This window comes from Drosophila montana, unplaced genomic scaffold, assembly GCF_035044405.1.
Source record: "Drosophila montana isolate Dmon_TW-CO22-7 unplaced genomic scaffold, ASM3504440v1 contig_787_1, whole genome shotgun sequence".
Lineage (NCBI taxonomy): Eukaryota > Metazoa > Arthropoda > Insecta > Diptera > Drosophilidae > Drosophila > Drosophila montana.
This window is the reverse complement of record NW_026999082.1, coordinates 607,631-623,459: the sequence shown is the minus strand read 5'-3', so window position 1 is coordinate 623,459 and position 15,829 is coordinate 607,631. Positions and strand designations below refer to the sequence as shown.

Here is a 15,829-nt window from a genome sequence, read left to right as displayed (position 1 = left end):
ATATTTCACAGCTGTGACTGCTGCACAAACATTTGTGACAGATGGTCACACTTAACACATTGCCAGTGTTGGGTAATGGAAGAAATGCCTTGTCAGTATTAGTATGCTTTAGCTATTTTCTCTTCTAGTTCTGAAAAAATTTAAACGTCTACAAATAGTAAATGCGTCCTTTCAATGCCAACAAATTAATTTTAGATAGTTTTTCTTAATAATTCGTAATTTATAATAATACAGGATATTTCCATATTTCTTTAGAAAATGGGCTTAAATTTTGCAAACAATATTTTCTCCCTAAAGATGTTTACAAAAAAATGGAAATCCTTTTCTGGAATAACAGATTTTCTTCTACATAGAAATGACTCTTAACGATTGTTGCCCGCGAGCTATACGACCTAGCAGTCCGACGTTCAGAAATTACGCGACTTTCATCAATTTGAATAACTTTGCATATGATATAAATAGTTGATATAAAGAAATAAGTAGCTGAGGTCAATAAATCGAATCGTTGCGAGCTCAAGTTGCAAACTTTTGCAGCTACTTGATAGCGCATGAGCGTTGACATATGTGGAAGCAGAGCCCATAACTGCCCGGTTCAGGGCCGGTTCTGCCCCGCGTCTCGCCAAGATGCAGAAAGTTTTTATGCGTTTTTTATTGAAGCATCCATCAGGTATTTTTTTTTGTTTGCAACAATTTACGAATACTTCCGTTGGCCTTTGTCGTCAGCGTCAGTTGCGAATAGTTGGGCAAATCAATTGTTGCACGTTGCATGTTGTTATACCCTGGCTGAAAGGGGTATATGGGTTTTGATCTAATGCTTGGCATAGACAAAGGGGGACTCCATAACGTATATACATAGATCTATTCCTATTGGGCATCAACAGCCTTGTTATTCTAGCCATGTCTATCGATTTGTCCTCATTGATCTCGCGAACTAAACGAGCTGGCGTCGCGTTGAGACAGTTTGTTCTCGATAACCAGCTGCGTTGCCAGGAAATCGATAAGTATCGATATTAAGTTACAGTTTATCACACTCGTTTCGCAAACAAAGATCAGGTGTGTTTCACTTTCTAGATAGATAGATATTTAAAAAAAATCGATTTTTTTAAAGATACAACCTTGCGTCTTAGTATGCAAAAAATCTCACCAAGATCGGACTATACAATCCGCAGTTATGCAAGAATGCATTTTCCCTGCATGCCGTGTGGCCAAGGGGCAGAAGAAGCACAGCTGCTGTGTGTATGCAGGATGTAGAGAAGGCAGCTGAAATGCTTGCTAGATACAGGGTATATTCAGGTTGGGCACTGCTAAGACTTTTTGTTCTTGTTGCTACTCAGTTGCAGTTCTTGCTGGGCCAGTCGCTAGTTCAAGCTGGGTCGCTTTTTGCCTGCTCAAGGACCTGCATCGCATAAGGCATCATTTGTGGTGTGTGTGTGCGTGTGTGTGTGTGTACGTGTGTTTTGTATGTGCTGGCTTAGCATCAGTGCAGTTTCTTACTTGGAATTGAGTTGAATTGATTTGTTGCCTCTTTGATGGGCTGCTTACACAATTCGACTTGCACCGCACAATGCGAGCTCGCCCTTGCAGAGCCCCACCTCTATGTTTGCTTATACAACTAAACCTATTCTTTGCCCGAACACTTGTACAGTCTGATAACAATTGTCAGCGAACCCAACCCCCCCCTATCTCTCGGAGCCCAGAGCTCAAGTTATCAATGTCAAGGCGGGGGCAGCTGCTGCAGACGTGTGAATGGACATTATGCAATTGCCGAAGGCTTCAGTTTTGAGCAGCATTTAGTGGCGGGAGGCGGAAGGCGAGGCCACGCCCCCCCTAGGCTTGTAAGAATACTTATGACCGAACAAAATACAGGACAATTGTGTCCAATTATATTGTCTAAGCGACCAAAACACAAAACTTGTCGACTGTCATACGAAACGGCTGCGAATTGTAATCACGAGCAGCAGCAGGCAGCTGGCAGCCTCCATTCCCCCTCCCCACTCCATCCATCCATTCCCCCATCCACCCATAAGCGTCGCCCACTCAGCTGGCATCCAAAGGAGCGTTACGAAATTATTTTGGCATTTTGCCCCGTTGTCAAGGTCTGGGTCTGAGGCCATTATCCTGGCCAGCAGCATGCAACGTGCGCCAGGCACTGCTACGGCTGCTACGGCTGCGATTGGCAGTCGGACGGGCGACCGCACGAACCCCTGGCCAGCCCTGGCTCGGTTTCTTTATATAAGTACATTCTGGTCTGGGCTTTTCAGTTTTTTGGTCTTTTTCGCTGCCCTCTGCCTGGCCTGTGCGCATCTTATTTGTTGTGCCCTCAAGCTGCGTTTGCACTTTGTTCGAATATTGAAAGGTTCAAATAAATTTCAATATTTAACTCAGATATAAAGTTTCAATAGACCATTAAATATCTTTAATAAAATGAAAATAAATTAAACATACCCCGTTTACCCGTTAATTTCACCCATATTCCGCCTGGGCGCGTGAATTAAGAAAATACTTTGTTTTTGAGAGTTTTCTTCAACTGGCTGGCTTGATTAATTACTGCTAGTTTTGGGCAATTTCACCCGTAAGTGTGGAAAATGTGCGGAATACAAACGGCCTCAAATTCATTTATCGAAATCTTTGCGCCAATTCACTTAAGATATGTTTCAAAATTTCCAGCTCTTTGGATGTAAAATGGGTGTAAAATGTTGTAGGAGTGAAATTTAAATATATGTGGATTTAGCTCTACAAAAGCTCTATATTTTATTAGAATGAATGAACAGAAAAATAATTGGAGATATTAAGTAACAAAATAAAAAAAGCGCTAGATAATTACGGGTTAACACAAAAAAAGATTAACGAAAAATATTTTTAAAAAATTTACTAGAAAATAGACACTAAATTCAAACTCACAACGAGCGGTAAATAAGTGGAAAAGTAATTTCAAAAATTTGAAGAATACTTCAGCCCTGATAAAGCTGGATAAAACACGTTAGTCTATTTAAATTTGTCACGAGCGGAAAATAGGTGGAACATATTTAAAGATAGATGCAAACTCACCACAAGCGGTGGAAAACTTTTAAGAAAACTCTTAGTTCGGATAAGGTCGGATAAGACAGACAGGCAGATTTAAATTCACCACGAGCGGAAAATAAGTGGAAAAGCTATGTCACAGATTTGAAAAAGAAGCTTAGCTCGAATAAGGTCGGGTAATGTACGTTAGTAGATTTAAACTTATCACGTGCGGAAAAAAGGCGGAAAAGTAAAGTGAAAAATTGATAAGAGATAAATTTAGTCCAAATAAGGACGGGTAATAACATGTCTAATAGGGCACTATGAAGAGAACCGAAAACAAGTCAAGCTACAGAGCATTCGATAGTCGGCCAGCGGCTGATCATTTGCCGCCTTTGTTCACCTGTTTATTGATTTATAGTGCCAATCTGACAAATTAAACAACGGCAATATTATCAGCGATGCAACAGATATGCGCACTCCCACTGCGACTGAGAGCGAGAGCGAGGATGCACAGACCACAAGCAGAGCGACAGAGAGAGAGAGAGAGAGAGAGAGAGGGAGGGGGAGAGACAAAAAGAGGGGGCTGGAAGGGCAACAATAAAGAAAACCTGATGAGCTGTCAAAATCGTTTTTTGGCATGTGAAGGGCGGCATCGCATGCCTGAGCGAGGGCGAGGCATGTGGCGCCCTCTGTTGTTCATTGTCTACAGCACTTATTGTTATGATTATTGCTATTAATATTGTCGTTTTCGTTCTGTTCTCCTCTTTATTGTTTTTTTTTTTTGTTGTGGCTATTATTGTTGTCGCCAGCGGGGGGTGGGGCACGCTGAGCCAATTGACTGCAAAACAACTTACACATTCAACTTTGTATACCCTGTGCAGACTCTTCTTTGTAGAGACATCGCCGAATCCCCAAAGTATATATATATATATACATATATAAACATATTCATGATCAGCTTCAACGAGTCGAGTCTTTGTTTCTATGTGAACAGTCGCTCGGCTTGTAAAATTCTCTTGAAGATTCTTTGCTTGGATCCGTCTTTTTATCGCCGACAGCGCACATAGGTCGGTATCGGTAGGATCTGAGAGCGGAATCAAAAAGCTGACCTGGGAGTTATCGATACAAAGTTGAGTACTTGCTTGAGCAATTTGTTTCTTTCTTGGTCAAACTTGAATATTACGAGATTTTCCATGCTTTCTGCACATGAGTAAGGACTTATCAACATGCGATCAGTATATCATATATAACGAATCGATAAAAAAAATATATTTGTATCAGAAAGACTCTTGTGTTCTTCAAAATAATGTTTTTCTATAAATAATGAGCAACATCTGAGTACTTTATTATATGGATCTATAGAAAGATTCCATGGAAAATGTGGTTTTCAAATGGAAAACTCTTTTGTTCTTCAAAGTGATGTTCATTAGGAATTCTTCAGAATATTCGCTCAAGGCTCAAGGTTTTCTTGTTTGTTTTTCCCAACTCATAAGCCTAGCCCGGCCAAAATGCAAGCTCAACTTACGCATCTGCAAAACCTACTCAACATCATACAACTATATCATTTGGCTACTACGAAAGAAAAGCAAAGAGAACAAAACGAGATTTACTCTTGCGAGTAAATCTGACAGGGTAGTTGAGCTTCGCAGATAGAGATTTCTTGCGAGTTGTATTTGTGCTCTTTGTTGTCTTTTGTCTGCTTACGGGCTTTAATGCAATGCAACAGACCAAAACATGAACCGAACTTGAGTTTAGCTGTATAACTACGAATCGAGCAAAAATTCAATGCCAACTTGTCTAAGAAAAGCAGCCACAGCAACAGCAGCCGCTCAGCCAAGCGGCAAATGTCCTGCGGTGCAAGAAAATACCTAAACCCGAACCCGAAATCCAACCCTAACCAAACCAACCCACTCAACACTATGTAACTAGGTGATGTAACTGTTGCCTTGAATTGGTTTTTATTTAATTTTAATGCGGCTCCCTAATGCAGCAGACAAAAACATATACAATGTGAGCTTGGCGGGGTCGGTTGTTGGGACAAAACTGAGCTGAGACTTGGTCAGCTATAGAAAATGCACTGCACTGCACGGCCTTAGGCCATTTGCTCTTTGCCCTCCCACACTTCTCCTTTTTATATGCTGTCTCTGTTCTTGTTAAATCCGACCAGCCCCAAGCCCAAGCCCGAGTCCAGGCCCAACCCTTCAGTTCGTTTGTAACACTGGCTGCAACATCTGCCTGGGCAGGCGATGCAGCTTGCGGTTTGTTTTTGTCCTCAATATTGCAACTTGGTTTCAATTTAAGCATTGAGTCCGTTATGCAACACTGGCCAAGATGATTGGGTTAGTTTAAGTAAATCGTGTCAACCAAAAATATGAAAATCCACCAATTCGTATATGAAACTAGAATTAAACTTTATGTTTTCAGTGTGCGACAATGTTGCGTTAAATTTATGCACTCTATTTGTACTATGCAACACTGGCATAAGTTCCACATGAACCAGTTTCGAAACTAGAAAACTAGAAAAGGATAATTAAAATTTGTTGTATAAATCCCATTCATACCCATTTGAATTTATTCTTCTTTATTCTTTTGCTGGGAAAGTGCCAAATTCGAGCTCCAGTCTGTCAGTCAGCGTACACTCTTCCATAGATATTTAGATGCTTTCGTGCTTAAAGTATTTAGTCATAAATCATTGCATCATTCGATCCGAAAAAACCTTGACAGCTTTCGTTTTTATGCGTATTAATTATGGAATACTCAAAATGCTTAAGGCTTTAGCCGGAAAAGTGCTCAACAAATTGCATGTTGTTGCATTTGGAAATAATGGCTTGCATACTTATTAAGTTGAAACCAAATTCTAAGAAATTGTTTTAATAGCCGATTAGCATCGTGCAAAGGCGGGAGATTTCAGCTTTTAGCTCAAGCAGCATAATAAATAAAAACTTTTTGATTGATTCGAGAGAATTTCTATTTTCCTGTTCAATAATCTGTTCTAATAATGCCATAATTCTTTCAGTTTTGGTAAAGTAGTTTGGCGCCCAACGTGGGGCACGAGCATCAGCACACACTTTAAGTTAGTTTGCAAAAAAAAAAAAGGCACTTGTGATTCCCAACTTGTTTGTCAATTCACGTACTAACTACCATTTTCGAAGTCAGTTATCTTTCTGAATATATCGTTAGGGTCCAATCAAAGAATAGAAATTTGGATGCACTCGAATAGCCGTGAACCAACGAACTTTCGCTTGGTTTAGGTAAATATTTATAAAAGTTTTTATATATTCTTTGTCATATTGGAAGCGAGCTGGCTGTTCAACAATTTATAACCAAGCCAACTAGTTTGGGAGAGAGCAACATTAACTTGCCCTACTCTACATTGTTTGCCCTCTGGCGCTCTTCTCGGCGCAATTCAAAGCAGTTGCGAATCTCATCCGCAGCCACGTCCCCATTGTCAAATCGTGCGAAAGTTTTTTGGGTCGCGCCGTTGCCCCAAAGCTGCAAACCCACTTGCACACACCCCCCCCCCTCCCCCCTCCCCCATCAGCAGCACTCTAACCGAAAAAGAAAAATGCTGGTTCAGTCATAAATCCAAAACCCGAACCGAGTCGCCCTCCCAAATGCCCTTGTTAATGAGCAAACGAGCTGCTGAGTGGATTTCAACAGACTTGGCTCAAAATGCAATAAGGCAAAAAGAAAAAATGAAAAAAATAGAAAAAAATTAAAATTAAAATGGAAAGAAAAAACTTATTGCATAATTATGTTCAATAGCATCGGCCACGCCCCTTTCTCGTTAGCCCCTCGTTAGCTTAATATCCGCGTTTAGCCTTGCAAATTGCTAGCTGCATTATCAATGAGCCTCGCATTGGGTTACACAGTTTTAAATTTCTTGCATAATTCAAACTAAGCTGCTAGCCATTAATTAAAACCGAAAATAGTTCGTCGCGGAATCTTCATATCAATATCTGCACAAAGGATAGCCACAAAGACCGCTGCGGATGATCTCTCCAGCTGCGGTTCAGGTTCCCAACTAATTGGCGTTAGATCTCGGTGTGGCATGCAACTACACCAAATCCATAAACGCATCGTATCTCCACAGGGTATCAGAAAACCTCCGACAAGCTTGGATATACCCTCGCTAGCCTTGGGAGCAAAGTAAGCTAAGTAAGCTCCCTAAAGCTCCCTGCCCCTCTTTTTTTGCCTAGCTCCCCCTTTTACAATATTATTTGAGCTGCATAAAAACGAGTTCCAAGCCAAGCTTATCACAGAGAAACTTCCATGCGACCGCTTACCATCAATTTTTCACAGTCTCAGTTGGAATTCCATTTCAAAATGAAACACATATTTTTAAAATATTATTTAAAGCTTTAACAATACTTCATCCATACAACCTTTGACTGGCAGCCAAGAGGAATGGATTTTTCGAAAAGTGTGAAACATTTGAATCCGAAACTACAAGCGGGGTGGATTTTACGAAAAGTGTGAAACACTGAGATTTTAGACAGCAAGTCTCGGGCTGATCACCAACTCAGTCTGTCAGTCAGTCTGCCCGTCAATCAATCAGTCAGTCAGTTAGTCATAGAGAACATATCACAACGATTTTGGATGTAACTTAGTCGGCTGTGCTCATAAAATGATGCAGCTTTTAGCTAAATCGAATCAGGGAGTAAGTAAATATTAAGCATACGATGTGTTGTGCCGATCAAGTGTTGTCCACATGGCAGCTGGGCGTTGACCAAGAGCAAACAGAGACACACACACAAACACACACACAAGCACACACCTATTTGGGTCATGGTGTCAATTTGTTGAGAAGTAAACGTATAGCTTATCTATATATCGTCTGGCCAGGTATATGTATATGCATAAAGCAGCAACACGACAACAACAATAAGACCAACTATTTTAGATAAAAGACCACAGGATACCCTGTGACCTAGATGTTTGGCTTTCATTAAAAATGGCGCCCAACGTGTGGCACAGCCACAAAACTGCAGTTGAGCTTAAAAGCTAACGGGACTTTAGTTTTCAACTTGGCAAAGCTTCATTTTATCTAACGGCACGCGCTAAGCTCAAACTTAAATTCAGCTTTTACTTTATGGCCGGCCTTGCACATATCTCTGGTATGCTGCACACACACACACACACACACACACACGCACACACATCTATGTGAAGCTAAGCAGGATATTCCTTGAGGGGGTGGTATTGTGCCTTTTTGTTATATTATTCTGCCTGTTGTTGTTGTTAGCTGGCTGCTCGCCCAAAATGCCTTTGAGTGTGCACACACACACACACACACACACACACGCACACACTTACATATTTGCACATAATTTTATAAGAATTTCAATTTTACAAGTTGTCGCAGCGTATGTAACTTTCAAACCCATCGCACTAAAGAGCCAAAAAAATTAAAATAAAATAAATAACAAAACAAAAATCTGCTCGGCATTTGGGCATTTATGTAAGCCAGTTTGCCTTAACCCAGACCCGGGGCACAATTATGTGTGTGCATCATTTTGGCCGCAAAATTCTCTTTTTCTTTTTTCTCCAGTGAAATGCCATTGCCTATTAGATGCCACACGGCACAGCCGCACCATCTGCTCAACAATTAGTTGCCCCACGCATTTCTAGGCCAAGTAGGCGATAAAAGTAGCTCCAGCCCAACACAGCAGAGTGTGTTATACGAGACGCTCCGTCAACGTGTGCTCTGTGCACCTGACCAGGTGTGAAGGGCGGAGAAAACAGGAGACAGCGCCTACGCCAAGGCAAATGCCAGCTGTTGCGCCCCTTTGAATCACTTGACATCGCGAATTTCATATTCCTACGATTCACTAAGTGAAAACTAAAGGAAATTACCCGGCGTCGTCCGCAAGATATGCCCAGGCAGATCGACAGCAGCTCATTCCCCAAGGCCTTATTGCCTATATTTATTGCTCTTCATATATATCGCACTTTAGATTGAGCTGCTGGATTTGAACCCGCGAGCTGCCGTTAACAAATTGGTTAAACACATATAAAAATTATTAGCTACTGCTAAATTTAAACCAGCGAGCTGCTGGATTTGAACCGGCAAACTGCCGCTAAAAAGTTGGTTAAACACATATAAAAATTGAAAGCTGTTACTGGATTTGAGCCAGCGACTTCTAGCTTGTTGGTCCGACGCTCAGCCTCACAGACTCGCCCAATTGCCCAATTGGAGGTCGAATTATGCAAAACTCCATCTACTCACATGCGACCCAAATAGAGTAAAAAAGCTTTAGTAAAAATATTAGCTTGCTCGCTCTTTCGGCATGGACTGTGCATTCAACATCAATCAATCAATCAGTCAGTCAGTCGCTTAATTAAACAGCCGCAATTTCCCAAAACACAGCAATGCAATTTTGTTAATTTCAAAATTTTCACAGCAATTCGTTAAGCAACTCACATGCCGAATGTCATTTAAATGAGCTAATGCTTTCTGCTCAATTTCTAGCTAGTTCATTATGAAGCGATTGATGATTGATTGAGCTGAAAATAGTTATTTAATAGATTGCTTAGTTCAGTTGACACAGCTATAAAACAATAAATATCTAGTTGAACTCAGCATTGTTTACACAGACTCAAGCTGAGAGAAACTTGGATGTTTGCCAAGCTCAATCAAAGCCAACGTACAGCAAAATGCAGCTAGTTGCACGACCTTGTCGCGGGGCCAACAACAACAACAGCAACAAACGACTCGTGATGTTGATAATAACGCAAGTGACTTTCTGCGTTTCCAAGTTTATATATAGCCATATATATTTATCTATACACATGTATATAAATATGGAAGGAATTACAAAAATACAACAACGAGTGCATTCCAAAGTTATTTATTAATAAACAATCAGAGATCAACAATAAACAATACTAAACTGTTGAGACTGCCAGCGCAATGCAAACAAAATGCATGTAATGCCATATGCCAAAGGAGATACTCTCTCTCTATATACATATATATATATATATATACATATGTATATATTTATATGCATATATATGTGTATAATCCATATATATACTTTTATTTATCATATACTCGAATGCGTTGCTTACTTTGCCCTGATTTTAATTAAAACTAATCCCCTGCAACAATGAGTCTCTAACAATAGAACACAACGTGCAAAATCAAGCTCAATAAGAGTGCGCCAGTCGGGAGTGAACGACTAGCAGATACCCTTAAGCCGTAAACGAGCTAGCTCCACACACATTCTAGCTATCTGGCTAACCCGACTATAGTAAATGCATTCTTAATTAACTTCGATCCATGTTTATTTATCAAGGCAAAAATGTGGCAACAAAATGCGTGCAAATACCAAAGCACAAGGCTCTACCCTTTAAATTTAATTGGCAATGAGTGAGGACATCAAAAGATTGAAATGTGCCGGCTTTGTGTTTATTATATAAGAATATACATATATACCAAGTCGGGTCTCTCTAGCTCTAAGAGTTATGTGAAAGAAAGAACAGATCTCGATTTGTTTCATTAAATACAACTTTTGATTATAGCACATGCATCTAATTTATCTCATATTCACTTATGAAAAAAAATAAAAATATATTATGGCGCAGCTCATGCTAGCCTTCATAATACACTTGCTAGGGTATTACCAATTCGGCTACCAAGGACAAACATGTTGACTTCCTATGTTTTCATAGTATTTGAATAATTTCAACTAATTACTTTGCTTTGGCTCACATTTACAACTTTGCCTTGAATAATCAAATTAGCTGCTTATTTGAAACTTTAACTTTACAGCACTAGCAACTTGTGTTGTGTAACACCAAAAAATAAATGCAAAGCAATAAACAGGAAAAATATGTGCTATGTATGAACTGATTACAAACTGTTTGCACGGAAAAAGTTGTGAAAACAAGAAGTGGCACGAAAACAAAAATAAACTAAAAGCAATCAAAGCCTATGAAAGCTTAAGACTAGAGTGCTGAGTATTTAAGTGCTTTTAGGGCTCAATATAGGATAAGTTGCTTTGAGATAAGTTGCTTGAAAAGCACATTAAAGATTTAGTTAAAATAACGGTGAGTATTTAAGTGCTTTTAGTGCTCGGCTACATCTGAGATAAGTTGCTTTAAACGCACATTAAAGCTTTAATTTAAGCTTTTGAAAGCTTTAACAGAGATTGAGACAAATGAATTAAGTTAGGCAAGAAAAAATGCTTAAAGGCGTAAAAGCTTGGAAAGCACATGAAAGCTTAAATTGATATTGACAGCAATTAGTGCTGTACAGCAATGAAAAAAAGGCAGCAAAGAAAGGCTTAAAACGTGATTTAAGCCAAAACTAAAGAATCTGCCATTACTTTTGCTCAATTTGTAGGTATTTTTTTAATTGGCCTGATTACCGTGCTTAGCGCAATAAACGGAATGATTAATGAATATTTTTATGAATACCACTTAAGAAATGCAACTAATCACATGAGGATGTTCTTTCTCTTGCACAGCTGAGGATATATGATGCAGCTGCCTGGCATTTACGAGACTGGCAGCATACAACCCACCATCATTACTGGCATCCAGTCTCGCTCTTAAGGCGGTCACCAGACGTAAGGCTCATGCCGACAGCGGCACCTTCGATCAACCGGACAGTCAGCACGCACCACAGCACCACAATGACATCGACATCGACAACATATGGCGCCACATCGACGACACAAGCAGCGCTGACTAGCTTTGAGCCAACGGCCGTGACAGCTGCCGGCATGGATGTGGCCATGGCCGGAACGGAGCCTATATTCAGCACCAGCATCCCGACATTCTGGAACTCATCAATTGACACCGCATCGGCCAACAGCTATGACAGCTGCTCGGCTATGTTTGCCAACTACACCCAACCGACGGCAGGTGAGTGAGTGTGTTCCCAGTCCTAGTTCCAATCCCAGTTCCAGTTCCAGTTCCAGTTCCAGCTCCAGTTCGTTTGCATGTTACATCTTATTAAATTCCAAGCACATCAAATATTTTCGCTTAGTTCAGTGAAAGGGTATATATATAGATATGCAAAGATGGATTTATGCATTGCAGCTTTGCAGACGGGTTTTTTTTTTTATTTTTGTTATCAACTTTTCAAGCTAAAATCGCTCGACAAGTTTGTTACAAAGGAAATGCTTATTTTTAGATAAGATTTAGATTCACCGAATCCCATTTCAAATGAAAATCGATGAGATGCGCATAAGTCTAACAAAATATTTAGCAGACACGTCAATTTCCATGTAATCAAACAATAAATGAATTCGATTTAATATCGATAAGTCCAACTCAATGGGTAGCATTTATTTTCAGTGTTGCAAATCAGATAATGCAAGCCATTCCATATATAGGTCAGAGGCGAGATATATAAAAAAAAAAAATGTAATGCTAGTGGTAGTTAAATCTAGTTCACATGCAACAGCTATCGAACCAATTTCGCATTCGAATCGATAAAACAATCGATAAAAAGAGATCTATAAGACACAAATCCATATAAATACGCAAGCAAAATGTGAAATGGCGTATAACTGTTTTCACGCCTGATTTCAATCTGATTGCCAATCGATATACAATCGATAAATCTACGCAAGTGAATGGAAATCATGGTTGGAATGATATTTAAAATCTAACATTTTAAATGCAAACGAATTTTTTGATAGGCGTGAAATTGTGAGGGAGCATTTTAATATGAACATTTCTTATCTTGAATTCTTCATCGATAAACTATCGATAAGTCTACATAAATGAATGGAAGTCATGAGAAGTATAAAAGTATATACATAAAATGTAAACATGCAAATAAAAAAATGCCGACAAAAACGGATTCGATCAAATCGATAACATATCGATAGGTCTATCGAAATGCTTAGCCCTGTCTTTCAATCTGAATTGGATGATAGCAAGCCAGGAGAGGACTGTCAAAATGTAATGCCAGTTGTATTTTTGTGACGCCAAAATCAATTCTCATTTTTCAATTCTCCATTCTCGATTCTCAATTCTTGAGCACGTTTCGGCAACACTCTCTCAAAATTCCAAATTACCAAAAATTCAACTTACATAAATTTTCTAGCGCTAACAATTGAAGACCTTTGTATTTGAATTGTGTATATATATAAATACATATATAAATATATATATATATATATATGTATATATATATAGAGTGAGGGACAGAGAGAGAGAGAGAGAGAGAGAGAGAGAGAGAGAGAGATAGTGACAAAATGCTGAAGATCGTCATGAACATTGTTGTGAACTGCAAATCGAAGGGGCGCTACATGATGGCCATTCAGACAAAGGTCCAACGAGGCGGCAGGCCGGACGGGCATCTTCAGCTGTTGCGGGAAAAGTTTGCCAATCGACGCAATGAGCAATGAGAAGACCGGCGCCAAGACGTTGCCATCAGCTGGCCCAGCCAACATACTCCACCCACCTGCTGGCTGTGCGGTCCCAACCAAGCCGAACTAGCTTTTATATATACATATACATATATATTTATTTATTTATTTCGTTCTTTTGGGCCCGCAAATTATTTATTCAGCTTAAGCATAATATATAGAGGAGAGCTAGAGAGAGAGAGAGAGAGAGAGAGCTAGCTGTGCTTTTATTTAAGTGTACTGGGTGGTTTGGGCCGGATATTTTCGCAATAGGTAACTGGGTTAACATGTTTTATGCAGCAGCTGCATTCACCTCATTTGCCACGCATGCCACATGCCACGCATGCCACATGCCACATGCCACGTATCCTTGTGCTCGATTTATTGTTTAATTAGCGACTGTCACCAGCCCTCACACATCCATCAACTAGCAGCTAGCATCTGTCTCTCTCACTCACACTTACACTCTCGCTCTCGCTCACACTCACTTACTGACTATTGCCTTCTCTGTTTCTCGCTTAGTCATCTATTGCAACTGGACCTGGGACTCGCTCCTGTGCTGGCCACCAACTCCGGCCGGCGCCACCACCCACATGCATTGCCCCGCCGGCTATCATGGCGTCGATACGCGCAGTAAGTAAAAAAGGCCAACAAACGAATCACCACGAATCTCAGTTGCCCTAACAATTATGTACATTATAAACGAAAAGGAAGAAGAAGCGACTGCCTCGGCACGGCGATGGTCAAATACCCTTCAAAGGTCTCCGAAAAGATCGTATGCAAAGTTTATATACTCCAAAGATTGTTCCTATAGCAGCCACATGATATAGTATGCCGATCTGATAAGCCAGATCTGCTAGAGAGTGTAGAGAGCTTATAGCTATACGATATAGGTATCTGAGTTGGGTAAGGTTCTATCTCTATATTAGGAGCATTGTGAACCAAAGTAATGCCAAGTTTATTCAAAATTTCTTTCAAAAAATAAATCGTTTAAGACAAGAACTTACTTTTGCAGCGATCGTTCCTATAGCAGCTATGCTATGCTATATTAATTCGATTCGAGCGACTTGCTATTTCGAATCGTCTGTTGATTTTAAATTAAATATATATATATATACTAGCTTGAACGGAAGAATATAACTTAAATATAAATTATATTACCTTTGCTTGAAACCACATTTCCACGCAGTAAAGCGAATTTTCCGTAATCTTGCGTGTCATTTTTTCAAATTTGTGAAAAACTTTCACAACAAATCTTACCACGTCTCTTTGAAAATGAGTTCAAAGTCGATTTGATGATAAACAAAAGTTTGATACAATTATTTTCTATCCATTTTCCACATTTGCGGGTGGAATCCGAAATCCCGTCTTAGCAGGCATTTTCACCGCATAAGTTGCCTTACAGTTAAAAATTCAGCCTTTAGCTCTTAAAATTTGGCCTGTGCGTTGATCATCAATCAGTAAGTCAGTCAGTCAGTCAATCAGTCATTCAGTTGGTCAACCAGTAGGTCAATCAATCAAGCAGTTAGAACCAATAGATTTATATATAAATATACAAGTAGTTTGTACGAAGGCATATAAGTATTATATATATGTGCGTGTGTGTATGTGTGTGTGTGTGTGTGTGTGTGTGTGTGTGTGTGGGCGTGTGTGTGTTACTGTATGCATGTATGTATGCATTTATGTAAATATGTATGCATACATGTTTGTTTTCTAATACCAAACGCAGGCCAAGCTTATTTGTCGCTGTGCTGCAAATTTAAATAAAACGAATTTCCGCCAAGTGCTCTCCTCCTCGATTCTCAAGAACTCAAGTAGGCTCTGCAGTTATTAACTAGTAGTCTAGTGCTTTTTTTGGTGTTTTTTTTGGTGTTATATTTTTGGTGTTTTTTTTTTTGTGTATGTACATATGTACCCTTATATGTTTGTACATATGTATGTCCGTATGTACATATATATGTGCGTATGTACATATGAATGTATTTATGTTTGTATGTATGTACATATGTATGTATGTATGTATGTATGTATGTATGTATGTATGTATGTATGTATGTATGTATGTATGTATGTATGTATGTATGTATGTATGTATGTATGTATGTATGTATGTATATATGTATGTATGTATGTATGTATGTATGTATGCATGTATGTATGTATGTATGCATGTATGCATATATATATGTAGGTATGTACAAAACAAACATACATGCATGCATACATATATATGGAAACTTAAAACTTCGCCCGAAAACTCTTTGAATCGCACTTTCAACCGAGAAAGCTTGGATTCTGCAAAAAGTGTGAAACACGATTCAAATGAATTTAAACAAACATGTTTGAACAAATGAGTTTGAGGCCGATCGGATGGTAAACAAAAAAGTTTCATACAAACGATTTTCGCGATTTTTCCACACTTGCAGGTGGAATTTCCCGAAAGCCCGTCTTAACGT

The 15,829-nt window shown here is 39.4% G+C and overlaps 1 protein-coding gene across 8 annotated transcripts in view; it reads left to right on the top strand.

Moving 5' to 3' along the window:
• Pdfr (Pigment-dispersing factor receptor) overlaps window positions 1-15,829 on the top strand; it is a 65,110-nt gene that overhangs the window by 38,619 nt on the left and 10,662 nt on the right. For 6 of the 8 annotated variants that reach the window (XM_064699008.1, XM_064699007.1, XM_064699012.1 and 3 more), the window contains exons 2-3: window positions 11,478-11,877; window positions 13,896-14,006. In XM_064699008.1, coding sequence (XP_064555078.1) covers window positions 11,589-11,877; window positions 13,896-14,006 — 400 coding nt within the window. In that variant the 5' untranslated portion in view covers window positions 11,478-11,588. Of the gene's footprint in view, window positions 1-11,477; window positions 11,878-12,934; window positions 13,102-13,895; window positions 14,007-15,829 lie in introns of those variants that run through there. The other 2 variants (XM_064699013.1, XM_064699014.1) reach the window with 2 other exon arrangements.